At 44.9% G+C, this 15,596-nt stretch overlaps 1 protein-coding gene across 6 annotated transcripts in view; it reads right to left on the minus strand.

Annotated features, from left to right (window-relative positions):
• The window catches only part of ANKRD17 (ankyrin repeat domain 17), a 92,359-nt gene that overhangs the window by 34,933 nt on the left and 41,830 nt on the right, over nt 1-15,596 (minus strand). For 5 of the 6 annotated variants that reach the window (XM_054823031.1, XM_054823030.1, XM_054823035.1 and 2 more), the window contains exons 2-11: nt 12,212-12,365; nt 11,441-11,597; nt 10,645-10,792; nt 10,200-10,347; nt 8,853-9,086; nt 7,599-7,693; nt 2,218-2,455; nt 1,473-1,664; nt 969-1,078; nt 55-142 (exon numbers count right to left, since the gene is read on the minus strand). In XM_054823031.1, the coding sequence (XP_054679006.1) occupies nt 55-142; nt 969-1,078; nt 1,473-1,664; nt 2,218-2,455; nt 7,599-7,693; nt 8,853-9,086; nt 10,200-10,347; nt 10,645-10,792; nt 11,441-11,597; nt 12,212-12,365 (1,564 nt within the window). The remainder of the gene's footprint in view (nt 1-54; nt 143-968; nt 1,079-1,472; nt 1,665-2,217; nt 2,456-7,598; nt 7,694-8,852; nt 9,087-10,199; nt 10,348-10,644; nt 10,793-11,440; nt 11,598-12,211; nt 12,366-15,596) is intronic. The other variant, XM_054823032.1, reaches the window with a different exon arrangement.

Raw genomic sequence — 15,596 nt, forward strand, 5'->3', positions numbered from 1 at the left:
TTAACGTCCAGCATATCTAAGAGCAGGAAAACCAAAGCCTTTGCACACTCTTACCTTTGCTAATCAAGAACTGAACAGTGCAAACGTGACCTGCCCTTGCAGCTTTCATGAGAGGAGTTCTTCCACCTTCTGATTCATGCTCCTACAGCAGATAAAGAAAGGCTTAAAATTCAAAATTCAGAAGCAGCACATGTGAAAGGATGCAAATCAGCCTTTTGGGTTTTTCTGAATGGAGAAATACCAGACATGGAAGATCTTTTTTCAGTGTTTCACAAACTACAGACATAAACCTTTAGCTACCAGTGGAACTGAGTGTATCTCGCAGACAGATGAGCCTACCTACCTACCTACCTTTGTACAGCTCAGACTCCTCAACAAGAAGCGCTCGAGCCCACGGTAGGGATTTTAGTTAAACAAAATGTTTTCTGTCATGCTTAACTTCACTTTTTTGATAACATAGTGCTGTACAAGCCTACTGAAATGCAAAAATCACTTTACCTCCGTCACCTTAATTCCATTACGGTACAGCAAATAGTTCGCATCAGAACTATCAACTGTTTGCTGCATAAGGAGTACAACAAATTTGCAGGTACAAGTACTAACCCATAATCAGCTCAACAATTCAAAGCTGAGCACCATTCAGGACTGCACATGACAAAAGAACCAAATCCCCCGCTTTTCTGGACAAGCAACCTTGAATGGCTCGGAAATGCTTTCGACACCAATGGCCAGAGTACTGTGACTGACCTAAGCACTTTCAGGTAATTCAACAGCCTAAAATCCATTAGAAAAGCGTCACTGATTCTCACTTAGTTAAAAGACAAAGCTTAAAAGATAATTGGAATACAACTATAGCAATTAGCAGCCAACTCCATGAGTTTTCAGCAATGAACAAAGGATAAAAAAAAAAGACAATATTCACAGTGTTATTTCCTAATTAGATTTTTTTTAAGAAGGTAATGACTTACCAGATCTGCGCCTGCCTGAAGTAAGACATCTGCTACATCAGTATGGCCATTTTCACAGGCATATGTCAGTGCTGTGTCACCCGTTGCTGTTGTTGCATGCACATTAGCCCCTGAAGCAGTAGTAACGAGTGTGTAAGCTTTATGAAGTTCATTATGGAAAATACACAAGCCTCTCCATAACCTTTACCAGATCAGACAGCAAATTGTTAATTTCGTCCTTCCAATCCCACATCTACAAAACTGACAACTTAATCATACGCCAGATGAATTAAAAAAACCCCAACAAACAAAACAAACTAAAAGTTCAGTTCCGAGCGTGTTTACATCAACTTATTCTTCAAAAGCTAAATTGGGGTCCAACTGGTAAAGTACTTAGGGTTCCACAAACCTTTGCAGTCAACTTCAAGAAGCTACTAACGAAAATGTTATGAATATGGAAAAAGATATTCTTCTCTTTAGGTTACATTAAGTCTCTACAAAACTGTTAACAAAATTGCTCCATACCTGCAGCTAATAAATATTTAACCAGCTCCAAATGACCCTCTTGAGCAGCCTCCATCAAAGGTGTAGAACAACCAAGTTCTATGTCAGCTCCTGCTTTAATAAGAAAGTCGGCAACCTCCAAAAAACCGCCACAGCAAGCCAGAGTTAATGCTGTTTCTTGCGTCTCCTCTGTTTGAGCATTGATGTTTGCTCCTTGAAACAAAAGAAAACACCAAAACCACACATCCATCAGAAAACTGTAGTTACTGAGACCAGCAAAGCCATTCCTAATGCACAAGGCAGCTTCTTACTCCGTATCCCATTTCCAGAGCTGCAGAAATTTTCTTATAAAAATCACAGTATATCAAACTAAAAGACTTCAACTTTATTTAACTGCTTTGGAAGCCCCTCCGAGACCCTCAAAGCACTTCTCTATGGCTTTTCAGCACTAACACCATCTCAAGATAGGCCAAGGCCATCGCGCAGAGCGCAAGTCACCCACCTTAACCGTTCGCTATTCGGCACCTGTCTGAAAAGCGCAAACTTGTTCTGGGGAACAATTCAGAATGACTGCTTACAAAGCAAACGAGCAGAGCAAAGGATATGCTGCTAACCCCCCCGCTCAAACTGCTCAAAAAGGAGGCAGGGGGAGTTGAGAAGTTGAAGGAGAAAACAACAATTACAGTAACTTTGCTTTTTCTTCTCCCCCCCAACACACGCAGATGGCCATCGAATGGCAGTCCACAGAAGGCACCGCAACAGTTACCTTGACCAAGTAAGAGCGCCACCATCTCTTCATGGCCTTCTCTAGCCGCTTCCATTAGTGGTGTGTATCCTTCGTCGTTTACCTCTTCCAAGTTCGCTCCGCGTTCAATTAACAAAGCTGCCAGTTCGACATGCCCGCCGCAGGCTGCCAAGGTCAACGGAGACTCGAAAGAGTCAGCAGGCATGTTCACCTGAGCTCCGCTGTCAAGAAGTAATCTTGCCACTTCCACATGGCCATCCTAGGAATTCAAAGAACCAGGATCAAAAGACCGCCAAAACGGAAAAATCGCTGCTCTTCTCCAAAGCTTTAAGTGGTCGTCAACTTAAATTCTCTCAGAAGACACAGAAAGCAGTGAGTAAAGAAATCGGAAACCATCATTAAGCTTGCTTAATAGTTTTCCTAAATGGTTTTCCTAAGTATTTGGATAAAAGCTAAAGATCTACTATTAAAACAGGCACCTGAAGCAACTTCAAGCATATTTTACTGAATACGTTCAATTCAAACTGAAATATTGTGAACCACATCTCAAACTTCCCTGCCGACGGCCTAAGTAACAAGCTGGTCAACTTCTTCCTATCAATCAGGCTCAAGTTGGAGTGGATGGGGACCGTGGGACCAAAACAAAACCCTAGCAGTTGAGAGGGAGCTCGACGCTATCTTAGAAGCATGAACAGTACCAAAAATCCTCTAACACCCAGGACTCCTCTTTGTTACAGACTGTAGACACAGAACAGTACACGCAAAATGATCTAAGGGACACAAATTCTAAGAAATAAGTTACCACTCAAATGTATTTCCTCTTGCATTCTGCCAACAAGTTTACTACTAACACCACGAGCAGCCTAATAAATGAAGAGTGTAAGAGAATCGCAGTCACAAAAAAAAAGCTATCTTCTCTCGGATGTCAGGACAGGTTTTTACGTTCCTCCTAAAGGCGATCAAACCTTTACACTGCAAACAAGTCACTCGATGCCAACGCTCCCCGCTTGGTCAAAGAGAGGGAATTTCGGTTTAAATACAACACGCACTTGCGTCATTTGTTAAATGCAGCACGTTTTAGTTATAAAAACAAGGCAGGTCAGGAACACAGCTCGTCCTGCGGCCATGCAGACTGTTGATGTCTCGGAGTATTTACGCTAGATTCCCAGCTTTGGGGGAGGGAGGGGGAAGAGAGGACAGGATTTAAGTTTAACAATTTTGCTTCCTTCCTTTCTTAAAAAGAAGCCGTGCACAATGACATCGCTTGCCTCTTGGCTCCTGCCAAACTACTTCACTGCTCAATTTAATAGCCGGGTCAGGACTTACTTTCTCCCTGCAAGAGAAAAGCCAAAACAAGACCACGTGTCAGGGGCTCCTCATACATCACAGGAGCCACCCGAACTGCAGCCTTCCCTCGGCAAGGTCGTGGCAGGGTTTTCCATATGCCATTATCAAGCTGTCAAACTCGTTTTACCAAAAGGTAGCTCCTAAGTTTGCTTTCTTCCTTTATAAACAAAGAAAATACGTCAGCATATGATCTTCATCATCTTTTTATTATGTCATAAATTCCGGACCTATCTGAAGTGGCTTTTCAGCTAGATGTTGACACTGGAGGCCTGACAGCGACATAGCCAACTGCCATTTAATTCTGCTTTTGTTCAGACAGAGGCTGGAGACTCGCTCGGTCACCGCAGTCCAACAACAGCACGGACCCTCCAGGCTGGTCTTCTCCGTGAGGAAACTGCCATCATTCCAACCTGGAGTAACCGTAACGGCAAAAAGGTCTGGCGCACAAAACACAGGAGGGCTGCGTAGGAAAACCAGCAGCTTACCAGAAACACAAGGCTGTCCCCAGGCTGCCACCGAACCAGGTACGCACACCTAGACCTCAGGTTAACTGCAGCAAACGGCAGCCATCGCCGTCCTCGCCAAGCTAGAAACCACAACCCCAAAGAGCTCTTTGCCAGGCAGAACACGAAACTGCATCTGACATTTGTACGCTTCATTTTGGTAAGCGTTTTATACCTTCTTCTGATATCCAGTGAGCAAAACATCGCTTCCTCTCAGAAAAATATCTAGGGCATTAACTAGGACATATTCGCCTCGTAGATGAAATGACAATACTATTTTAGGGGAAACCTCCAAGACTCCATGAAGACTCTTTCCGCAGGGAAATGCGGAAACAGTACCCTAACCGTCACGCTCTGGCCAGACAGCTCACTAATCATCCCGGACGCGCGGCAAAGAGCAGTACAAAGCTACGATTCTGAGCTTCTTATATGGGCCAGAGAGCCTTGAGAATAAGCGCTGGGGTTTAGCCGCCCGAGGAAATTCTATCCGTGCTTTCACAGACCTTGCAGTGGGGTGGTGCTGTTCAGCTCTTCTACAACAGCTAGGAAAAGCCTCCTAACTGCTCTTAGATCCCCAAAAGTCCTCTGACCAATCTGCACAAGCTCACCACATCACTCACTGGGGGCAATCAGTCCTCAGCCCTGCTGTTGAAGATGAGCTTAGTGCAGGAAGAGGAAGCGCAAACCAGACGAACCTGCCTTTTGCTCCCACAAGGCAAGTCACGTTGCCCAGCGGCTCATTTGCATTAAACCAATGGTAACTGCTGCCTATAAAAAAGCTCTCCGTCAGAAGCAGCTTCCCCAACGCCTTGTAGGACAAGGTTTAAAGGTCTCGCTGGCTTGCATGCAAGCGCTATGCCGCATACAAGCAGTTCTGTAACATACATTGAAGTTCAATGCTATTCTAGAGAAAATAGTTTTCTTCTGCTACTGAAGAGCGACAACCGTTTCCGCAGGAACACATGCGGAGATGAGAAGCCCCTGCACTGCTTTATTTCAAACTGTAACCTTTTTAAGTACTGCTAGAGAAAGCTGCTCCCTCTCTTGAGTAGAGCTCAAGGTACTGAGACTGTCTCAACTATCCATCAACTCTGAGCAGCAGCGAGGAAACGCCTACTTAGGAACAGTTTCCTGCAGAAATAAAGGAGACAGACTTTTTCCTATTGCTCAGTAAATCTTAATAAAAAACGAGTCTCAACAATTCTGCGAGTCCGATGGACTTTTGTTAGTCTGTCGGTGGAGGGAAGAAGGTGGCACGGAAAAGAAGGCTTCCAGAACTGTAAACTTCTGATCTGAAAGCTACTGCAACATCAAACAAAATAGTTTTATCGTCACCTTCCAGGGAACTCGCCGCAAGGACAGCGCCCATGATATTTATATGGTTAATCTATTAAGCCTTCAGAGCGAGATAAACAATAGCTCAAGTCCTGTTTATCTCCATGCCTGCCTTTCTAACAACTTCGTGAGAAGCAGAGTGGTTTCTGTAACTGATTCCCCTATCTGAAGTCGTTAACTTCCTTGAACAGCCATATCTGGCTGATTTCAGAACCATTACAGCTATTTCAGGGAAGACTAAACAAGGATTCGCGCCACTGCTCTAAGGCCGAGATGCACAACGTGACACTACACAAGGCCGATGACATGAAAAACCCAACCCATGAGAACTCTATTTAGAGACAAGGGTAAAAAGGGAACTTAAGAGACTAGTTTGCAGTTTTACCTTTAAGTTCCAGAGTCAGACGAAGGACTTGGAATACGTTGGCGTAAGGCATAAACAAACTGCCGACCGACCCAAGCATGCTGCAGCTATGCACCCTGAATGGCAGGGGAAGCCTCTGCAGGACGCGTTGCACAACAGCCTACCGCAACTCGGGGTCACAAGGAAAACTCTGCGCGTCTGTGAGTGTAAAAATGCAGCGCAGTTCCGCTCCGCTTTGTTTCATTTGCCTTTCTCCAGCAGGAAAAGTTCCAAAACATTCGCAGTTCTAGAAACACAACCTGACACCTGCTGGATGTTCACCCTGCTGGCTTACCCCTGCCGAGCCTTGGTGCGGCGCAGGGTTAATAAACTCAGGCAGCGTAATCGCTTCTCTGAGAGGGGGGACCAAAGCCTAAACAGTTCCTGGAGGAGAAATAAAGGGAATAAATGGGCACATTCCCTCCATCATCAAAAGAGATCTCCTAGGGAAAAGGCCAAAGCCATTGAATACTATTACCTCGGCTAATAGGAAGGAAATCGATTTCAAATAGGATACGCGCTTTAAAGAAGATGCACATATAGGAGACTTACGTAGCTGTTCAAGCCTAACAGGACTTCAAACAGAGAAACTATCTAAAGACAACAATTTAGCGAGTTTTCTTCACCACGAAAGCCTGGTGCAATCTTAAGTCCGGCAACGGCGACACCATTCCAGCCTTAAAACGTACCCATACGCAAGTTTTTCAAGGGGAAGCTTCACATGTATTTGTGTTATATGGCTAAAAGCTATTATCCAGAAATCAGGAGTGGTTCTCAGAATCCTACTAAATTTCATAAAAGGGTAATCTATTCCACGCTGTCATTTTACAATTGGCTCAAGTGGGCAAAGCAACATCATCAAACTTCACTAGTAAGAAGTTAACAATTTCCCCCTTACACTTCCCAGCTGCTTCCCACCCAGCTCCTGATCCTGCCGCCTCCTCAAGGAGCACGTGGCTACACGAAACCACCCACAACTGGGAGAAACCTTAGCTTACAAACTCCTTAAACTTGACATAGGTACGTTAAATGCCTCCAATAGCCAGGCCACGACCATATTTGCTGCCTACGTTTAGCACATTAGAATTATTAAAAGCATCTCAACAACCACCGAGAATCTTGCACTTGAAGTTATTTTGTTTGGAGATTCCTGTATAAAAGATTTTCCCATCATAAACTGCAAGTTGCTCACCCAGAAGCCCACAAAATTACACAAATAAAAAAAAAAATTCCGTTCAAATAAATTACTAGCATTTCTTTTTGGCTACCTCTTGCAGTCATTAATTTCTCTGAACTGAGGCCACAAAAATATCCATTTCAAACCAGGCCCCACAATTATCAGAAGGGCAAAGAGCAAGTGAGATGTGACACCGCAAGGAGAGATGTCGCCTGCAGAGCCTGCTTTGGGACAACAAGCACAACCTTACTCACTGACTTCTGCCTCGTCAGGGAAAAAAAACAAAGTGCACCTGGGCACACAGAAACCTACTTTGTCAAAGGATGGGTCAAGAGAGCTCTCCTGCTAACACTCACGTGATTTAATCTTTTGCTGATGTCTCTTAAGGATTCAACTACTTTGTCAGCCACGAGAGGAACGAGTTCAATTTTGCTGGTTGAGGAAGCTCTACTTTTCACCCAGGTATTTCCCCCCCCTCCAATTTCTTCTGCCAAAGGGCCATCGAGCACACAGGAGAACCGAAACAGCACACCGCAAGGTTCTGTACCAAAAGGAGACCAGAAGGAATCGCTTGGTTCCTCTTCAGAAGTGACAAGAGAGAACGTACGCCTCATTGCTCAAGCCATACGCCTCTTACCATGCAAGCCTCCATGAGCGCAGTATGCATTTCATCTGTCTTGTGTTCCTGGTCTGCACCAGCTTCCAGCAGAAATCTCACCATTTCTAGATGGCCTGAAAGACAAAATATTTAACAGATAAAACGACTTCAGAAATCATAGAAAGGGTCTAACGTACATAACGAAGGTAACGGAAGGCCAGATAATTTTTATGCCCTAAACGTGAGATTCGGAGCAACACAGAAATACACACAAGATAGCCGAATCATAAATGGATAAGGTGAAAAACATAAAAGCCTGAATATCTTCACTTCTGTCCCATATCTCACAGTCAACAACGGACTAAGCACAGAGTTATTATTTTTCCTCTCTGCTCTCCAACCTCACTTCGGGATTCAGACCTCGAGCACATTTTCTCAGGGAGGCAAAGTTTTGGGGTCCCACTCCCCTCTTTCAATCACAGCCTTGCCCTGACAGCCACTACCAAAGACAGTTACCGTGGCTTTCGAGGGCCTTCAGCAACAGGGAACCCAGAATTTGTCAAGGCAGATAAAAGAAACGTAAGAGAAAGACTAAGAGCATCTTCTACCGCGGTGCCACAGAACTAACTCTGCTACTGACATCGTTACTCCACGATGCCAAGAGCCACTTTAATAGCTCTAATAAAACACGTCCTAAGTGACTGTAACGGCAACTGCTCAGCTGCGTGAACGCATTTGGCCTCTTAATTAAACATCTTCAGCCCTTGCCTGGGCAATGCAAGAGAGCTGCCTAATACTCTGAGGGAGGCAAGAAAGGCCTGCTGCTGAAGCACTGACGCCTGAAAGGCAAGGTCCTAGATTTCGGGTGTTTTCCAAGTGCCAAGTCCTTCAAAATTAAATAACTTCTGTACCTAGGCAGAGGTATTTTGTATAATATAGCTAAAATACAGAAGGTTTACCAGACTTACTCTATGACAAAGCATATTAGTTCCTCGTCTCCTCATTCATTTACTAGAGAATCTTTTAAAGCATCATAATGACTCGGACAAAAGGTTTCTATCTTGATACTCGACGCTCTCCTCACTGATCATGGTTTTACATACGGCACATACATGCTGCGTGGTACCACAGCTAGGATAAAAGCATCAGGAAGTGTCTGTTCGTAGCCTTTAAATTCATTTTGTCCTGGACAGCAAGGCTGAACGAATGCAGGTTGGCAAAGACTTTTCACACCTGTCACGCTCTTCCACGCTCGATACACCTTAGTTACACAGACGGTAGGCGGTACTATACCTTTGTAGCAAGCCAGCGTAAGCGCGCTCTCCTTGAATTCATTGGAATGCGTATTTATGCCCGCTCCATTTTCTAACAGCACTCTGGCCACTTCCACGTGGCCGGCACTTCCCGCTTCCATCAGAGGCGTGTGACCATTCTCGTTATGGTCCTCAATGCTAGCGCCCGATTCCAGCAGGACTTTCACAACGTCTACGTAGCCTCCGGCACAGGCGTACGTCAGGGCTGTATTGCCTAAAGCCAGAAGAGAAGGAGGTTTGAAAACAGTATTCGATAGTGTTTCCAGACTGGGAGCTTCAACTTACTCTCGTTTCATCGCTTTTACCTACCTACCTTAAGGAACGGGTTTTTTTCAGGATACGGGCCAGTAACTACAGGGGAGGGGGGAAGCAAGTAACTGCACAGAGTAGCTCAATGCTGACACAACAAAGATCTCCATGTGCCTGGTGACCCTATCGATGCACTTCTCTTCCCATTTCTACCCTGGCTAATCCCAGCTTCCGGCACAAAAGCCCATCCCTTTTCCTGTTAATCAGCAGGGACATCGTATGCTGGAGAAAGCAAAGCTCAAAACTAGGAGCAGAATGAACTGCTGCTTCTAACTCAAGTCTTAAACACGTCTAGAGGGCTAGTTCAAAAAAAATGCTCACAGCCTTTACAAGGAGACGAAAACAACCTCCGTGGAAAAACTACGAACGCATCTCTGAGCAGAACAGTCCGAGAGCCTGCCTTTATGAAGGATATCTTGAAAAAAGTTAAGGTCAAAGCAGATAACTACTCAGAACTATTTCACTAAAGAAGACAAAATAAAAATAAAGTCTCTTCTGGCATCCCAACTGTTCTCATCATTCAGGGTCAGTACTCTCTTTGTCAGCGACTGTTGACTACGCACAATCTCTCCGCTTCAAGGCTGCGCAAACTAAGAAAATTTCCCGATTTGGTCACTTGAACACAAATGCCTACAAAACCGCCACGGGCGGGGGGAAGGGGAGGACCATCTTCTTGCATTTACTCTTCTCCCTTGGTTTCCTAGACCTGACACCAAATTATTTCCTACGTACGCACAAACTTCCCAAACTGTGCTTTAAATACTACGTGGCAACAAACCCTAGGTATGCAAATACCTTTCAGTTGCTAATTGACCTCATCCACCTTTGGATGTCCACAATCAGTATTTTACAGGCTCATAAAAATAAAAAAGCAGAAGCCAAATAGTAAAAACAGAAAGCAGCATTCTGCGTTGCTTGGCTGAGGGCCCGTCTTCCCAAGTTTTCACACCAAGTTTCCCGCACACTGCAAATCTCAGCTTGTCAGTCGTTTTCGACAAGCTCTAACACACTTACTTACCTGTCGAGGACTGTGCGTTCACATCAGCACCATGAGCTAGCAGCAACTTGACAATTTTGACGTGTCCACCATTAGCAGCAGCCATTAAAGGTGTTATGTCTCCTTTAATACCACGGTCCTCTACATTAGCATGCATCGCCAGAAGAACCTGTGAACGGAAGGGTGATCAACAACGCTGGCAAGTGACAAACCGGCGTGCCAAGACGGCTGAAACGCTTACACAAAGCCCCCACCTTCACCACCACACAGTTTTGCGTTAGAAGCACTTACAGAAGCAAGCACAAAGAACATTCGGTTTACGCAGAGTCTTTATTTGCCAGTTAACTGACCTTTCCCGCTACCTTAACACCGCCTTCCAGGTGCATAAGACTGGAATACATTAATTCAACACTTATTTTTGTACAATACACGCATACTAAAAAAAAAAAACAGCTAGGAAACCAACCTGCGCAAGCTCATAATATCCTGCCGAGCAGGCTAAACAAAGGAGGCTTTCCCCTTCTTCTGTGTGCTCGTTCACACTTCGTCCTTCAATTAGCAATTTCCGCACAGCATTTACATCTCCTTCTGAACAAGCCTCTGCCAAGCTGCGGCTAATGAAAGATAGAAAGCATTAAAAAGTAAAAATGGACTACGCTTGAAACGCTCGCTCTACGTGCGGAGTAAAAAATCCAACGTGCCGTGAGGATGCAGTCGACAAATAAGGAAGCACAACCCGAAGAAGTGCCAACTGCTAAATAAAGAGGTGCCATTTCTACACTTGAGGCTTTCCACGTAACTTGTCTGTAAATTGAGCAACGTGCATGCTCAGCCTCTCCCGCAACTAAACTTTTAACAGACGTTTACAAGGGAAACGTCTGCAGGATGACCACTGAGGTTACCCAGTTCTGCATGCTGAGAGAAGCCGTGACCGTGGACTGCCTCAGCACCATACGCGCAGCACGGTGTTACGTCCTACAGAAGTACAAGGCCTCTCTGGTAATCATTTAAGAATGAGAATTAAGTACTAACTTTCCCTTTGGAAAGGCTAATCATGTAGCACTGCAAACAAAACACTCTTGGTTTCTATCACTAGTCACGACGTAACGTACGGTCCCAGCTTTTTCCTGCTTTGTAGTTCCAGTTTGAAAACACGGGCTTTGTCCCACTCATTATCTCAAGTAAGGTTCAAAGAACAACGAGATAAACTGCTTCTAAAAGTAGCAAACGACTGAAAAATCCCAGTACGAAGTTTGGCTTACTTGTCCGTCTGCCCTGCATTTGCTGTGCTTTCTGCTCTCATCCGGGTCAGTGCAGCGGCAGCTTCATCCAACGCACAACTGACCGACGACGTCAGTCTGCGAAGCACCTCAGGATCTGCAAATGCTTTACCATCAGCTGTAGACAGCTTACCTATTCCTTTCATTCCAATTTACAACAAATCGGTACGCATGCCAAAAAAGGAGAAAACAGAGAAGTTGAAATTGAGCCTACGAGATCTGCTGGCAGACACATTCCAAGCATAATGAACTACAGCTTCCAAAATGAAGGGATTAACTGTTTACAACGCTAATTTAAAAGCTGCGCTCGGATGCGATGCGCACGAATGAAACCCTCCAATCCACAGAAGGCATTATTTTTCAACTATCGGCAACTACTTAATGCAGGCAACTACTAAAGCGTTTCATACAGTAATTGTGACAAAATGACAGCCTCGTTGAGCAATTGAGTTTTCGACATAAGGCTGCAAGCCAAGGTCGGGTGTCAATTTTTACTCAGGCTTTTAGAAATCCAACGTTGGAGGACTCCTAACAGAAGCACGGCCTTCACACGAAACTCTGATTTTCCAAAATTTCAAGTGCTTTAACGAATTTCTTTCTCTTCCATGACTTGCACAACCTTGCCAAGCTCACACCGCCTTACAGCCTGCATTTGTAGCATGCTCATATGGATTAGCCTTATGCAAGCAGTTCCAGTATGGCCACATGTGTAAGGGCTTCGGGGTTAAACCCGTATGGGACACGAGTACTTACCTGCAGCTTCAAGTAAAGCTTCTAATCTTGCCTGGGTTTCTGGATCTACTGTTCTCAGGTCAGCACCATCGGCAGTACTTGACAAAAGCAATTTTGAAGCCGTTTCCAGCATAGGGTTTTCGAGATCATCCTGATCCAAGATAAATGATTCCACCTGAAAAACAACAGATCTGGTTTAAGACAGATAGAACTGACCAAAATATACTTAAAACACAAAGAAACCACGGTTGTGGTTATCACTTAAGAAGTAAACGCCGAAGCACTTTGTTAGCCAAACTATCCTCAGTTGACTCAAAAGGCTGTTATTCCATCAACGGAAGCAATGAGATTTTCCGACGTCGCACACAAAGAACGTACCTTCTATCATCTCATCCATTCCCTCTGTGACTAGAAGCCACATGTTACGCTAGAAAAATTTAAGACTGACATCACCTCTCCACGCTGCACGCCACACTCCTCTAGCCCAACAGAGCACAGGGAGGGACAAGTGAACCAGCAGATACCACTCGGGAAGGCCTGAAGGTAGCGGCTGCCCTGGGTTTCCACGCAAGCTCTTGGTTTGGGTTGGTTTGTTTTCCCCTCCTCAAAGCATGAAAGCTACATCTAACAGACAGAGTACTTCTCCATCACACAACGCAGGCATCTTTCAAAGAAGTAACCTACCCTCCAAAGGCATTAAACTCTACTTGCACGCAAAACCAGAAAAACCAACAGTCGTCACTGTTTTAGTGTCGACTGTTTTCTTCTGACTTGCAGAAAAATTCTCTCACCTCTCATCTCTCACTTCTTTCAAGTCTGATGTCTCCTAATCCAACATACAAAAAAAACCCAACAAAACCAAAAGGACCAGCGACCAACTCACGTGCAACATAAAGGGGTTTCTTGGAACCCCTCTCAGGAAAACAGTTCTTTAAAACACTACCTACAGAATATGCAACCTATTGTATCTGCCTTTTCCCGAAACAGATGCTGAGTCTTCTAAGTTCTTCTGAAGATCTTACTTTGCTGTACTCTACAGTTCTTTTGGTTGTGAAACGCATTGAAATTAAGGAAGACCTCAGTATATTAGAGAGAAAGCCCTCCAGCATCCATTTGCGTTTCACTGCTTGTTAAAGAAGGACCGGGTCAGGTAGTTTAGAGAAGACACTCCTCAGGGTTCCATGAGCCCCGCCCCCCCAAGCCTATGAACCGGCCCTCAAATCATTTCTTAGATTATAAAGACCAAGTTTAAACACCCCCTACAAAGCTCACCTACTTCAAAAATCCACACCTTTAAAACTCAACCCCCCACACACTCCCCAAACCAATCCCAAACCAAAAACAATCTAAAGATGTCCGGCAGACAAACCAACCACATGCGTCAGCCGCTCCTACCACGTGATTAAAAACTTCAATTATTTCTGGATAAAAGCCGCTACTGTCTGTAAGAGAGCAGTAATCTATTTCCGCATGGAATACAGTTCATCGAGACAGAAATACAATTCCTAAGATCGACGTGTGTCTCCAAAGTTTACGAGCAGTCTCATGAACATCACGAGTTCAGATTCCTGCAGATAAATGCCCCAAGAATCTAAGTGGGCAGATAAACCAGAATAGCGAGGAGTTCACCTCAGGCTTCCTGACAGCTCTCTCGCCATCCTCCCATCCAGGACACGGTAGGAGCTGGTAGCTTGCACCCAAAGGCCTTGTTTGTTTAGGAAGGTAGGCCGAGAACTACTTTCAGGACTACTTTGCTTAATCACTCCAAGGATCCCACTGAGAGCCAGATTCTCCTGCCAGGCAGCTTTCGGCGACGCTCAAGCATACAACTCAGGGGAATCTCTGAAGCCTCCTTCCCCTCCTTGGAAGCCTCTCTGCCCTCCTCCTCCAAACCTAGGAACGTGGCAAGCTCGAGGGGATGACTCCAGCCTCTGATGGAAGCGGCTCTGCTGTCAACAACCGCCCACAACAGGACTGTCCCGCGCTGTTACGCGCTGCTCCTCGGCACCACTTTTCCAAGCGACCCTCACACGGGCTGCAGCTTTCCAGCTCGGCTACTGGTGAAGGCACCTCCTAGTTTCCTCCCCGGTCCCCTTGGCCGGTCGCTGCCAGCTCTGCTCCGTGCGGTTTTTCATCCGGTTTTGGTTCATCTGAGGACCGGTCATTTGTCATCTTCCAGAGGACTAAGCCTGCTGCAGCAAGAGAAGGGAACTACTGCACTGTTCACGAGCCAAGCGACAGATTTCACCACTGGAAGGCAAACTACCGAGCAGTCGGAAGGATTCTTGGCTCACCCAACTCATGCTAAATCCCTGCTACTTAGACTAACTGCAAAAATCTCATCCGAGTGAGAGATTTCACAGCTGGTCACGCTTCTTCCTAACACTACGAAATATTTGCTAAGAAAAAGTCAAAATAGGAAAACGTCTCTCCCCCACTCACATCCTCTCCCCTCAAATTAGGTCCTTTACGCAGTTTAAGTTTCAAATGGAAAAATCTTCCCATTTTCCTTCCAGCTAAGAATGTGAGCGTGGTACGATTAACAACACAACTATAACACATGGAGAATGGGGAGAAAAAGCAATCCACCTACAAACAGCACGGCACCAAGACAGCCACAAGTTAGCAGGAAACCTCTCTGGCAATCAAGTTTTGAAAACGTTTATATTACGTGTTGTCATTCAAACCCTTCTAGAGCAACACCTCAAGAAATTAACTTATTTAATAACAAATTTAGCCTACTTTATGACCTTCAATAGAGCTGGGTTTCCTTTTCTAAGGTCGAAGAGATCTATCTTCAACCTGCAGCTTGCAGAACTTTTGCTCAAGCCTCCAGTGACACCCTTCCGTATTCTCAGAATCGCCTTTTAGCTTACGAGTTTCATCACATCTACAGTCCTGTCTTTCCAGCGGGTTCAGCACGACACAGAACACCAAACAGTGATAAAATACACAGCGTCTAACAGTGGTGACGAAAACTGAATTCTGGTAGAAGCGAAAATTCCATTTTCGTTTCTCAGAAAATACTGCTGCCTTCTCTACAGAAGCTACGAACTAAAGACAAAGCATTTCCATTTACCAGGCCAAGTAAACAGACATTTCCTTTAATGGTCTTCAGATGTATTTTATTTCCCTTAACTAAAAAAACGTGTAGAATAGTACACAAATGCTCCACCTTACATATCAGAATAGTTCATCTGGGTTCTCAGTCAGTATTTCTCCCACCAAACAATACTCTGACATAATCCAATTGTTCAGACACTCCCCAACATAAGGCCTTTTACAAGATTTCTCCCCCTCTCTCATCCTGCAATAAAAATCTCTTCTGTACTTGCCCAAGTTTACTTTGCCTGCGATCACCTCTAGTATATTTGATGCTTCTACAATCAAAACGAGGAGAACAAAA

Source organism: Grus americana, chromosome 4, assembly GCF_028858705.1.
Source record: "Grus americana isolate bGruAme1 chromosome 4, bGruAme1.mat, whole genome shotgun sequence".
NCBI classification, from domain to species: Eukaryota; Metazoa; Chordata; class Aves; order Gruiformes; family Gruidae; genus Grus; species Grus americana.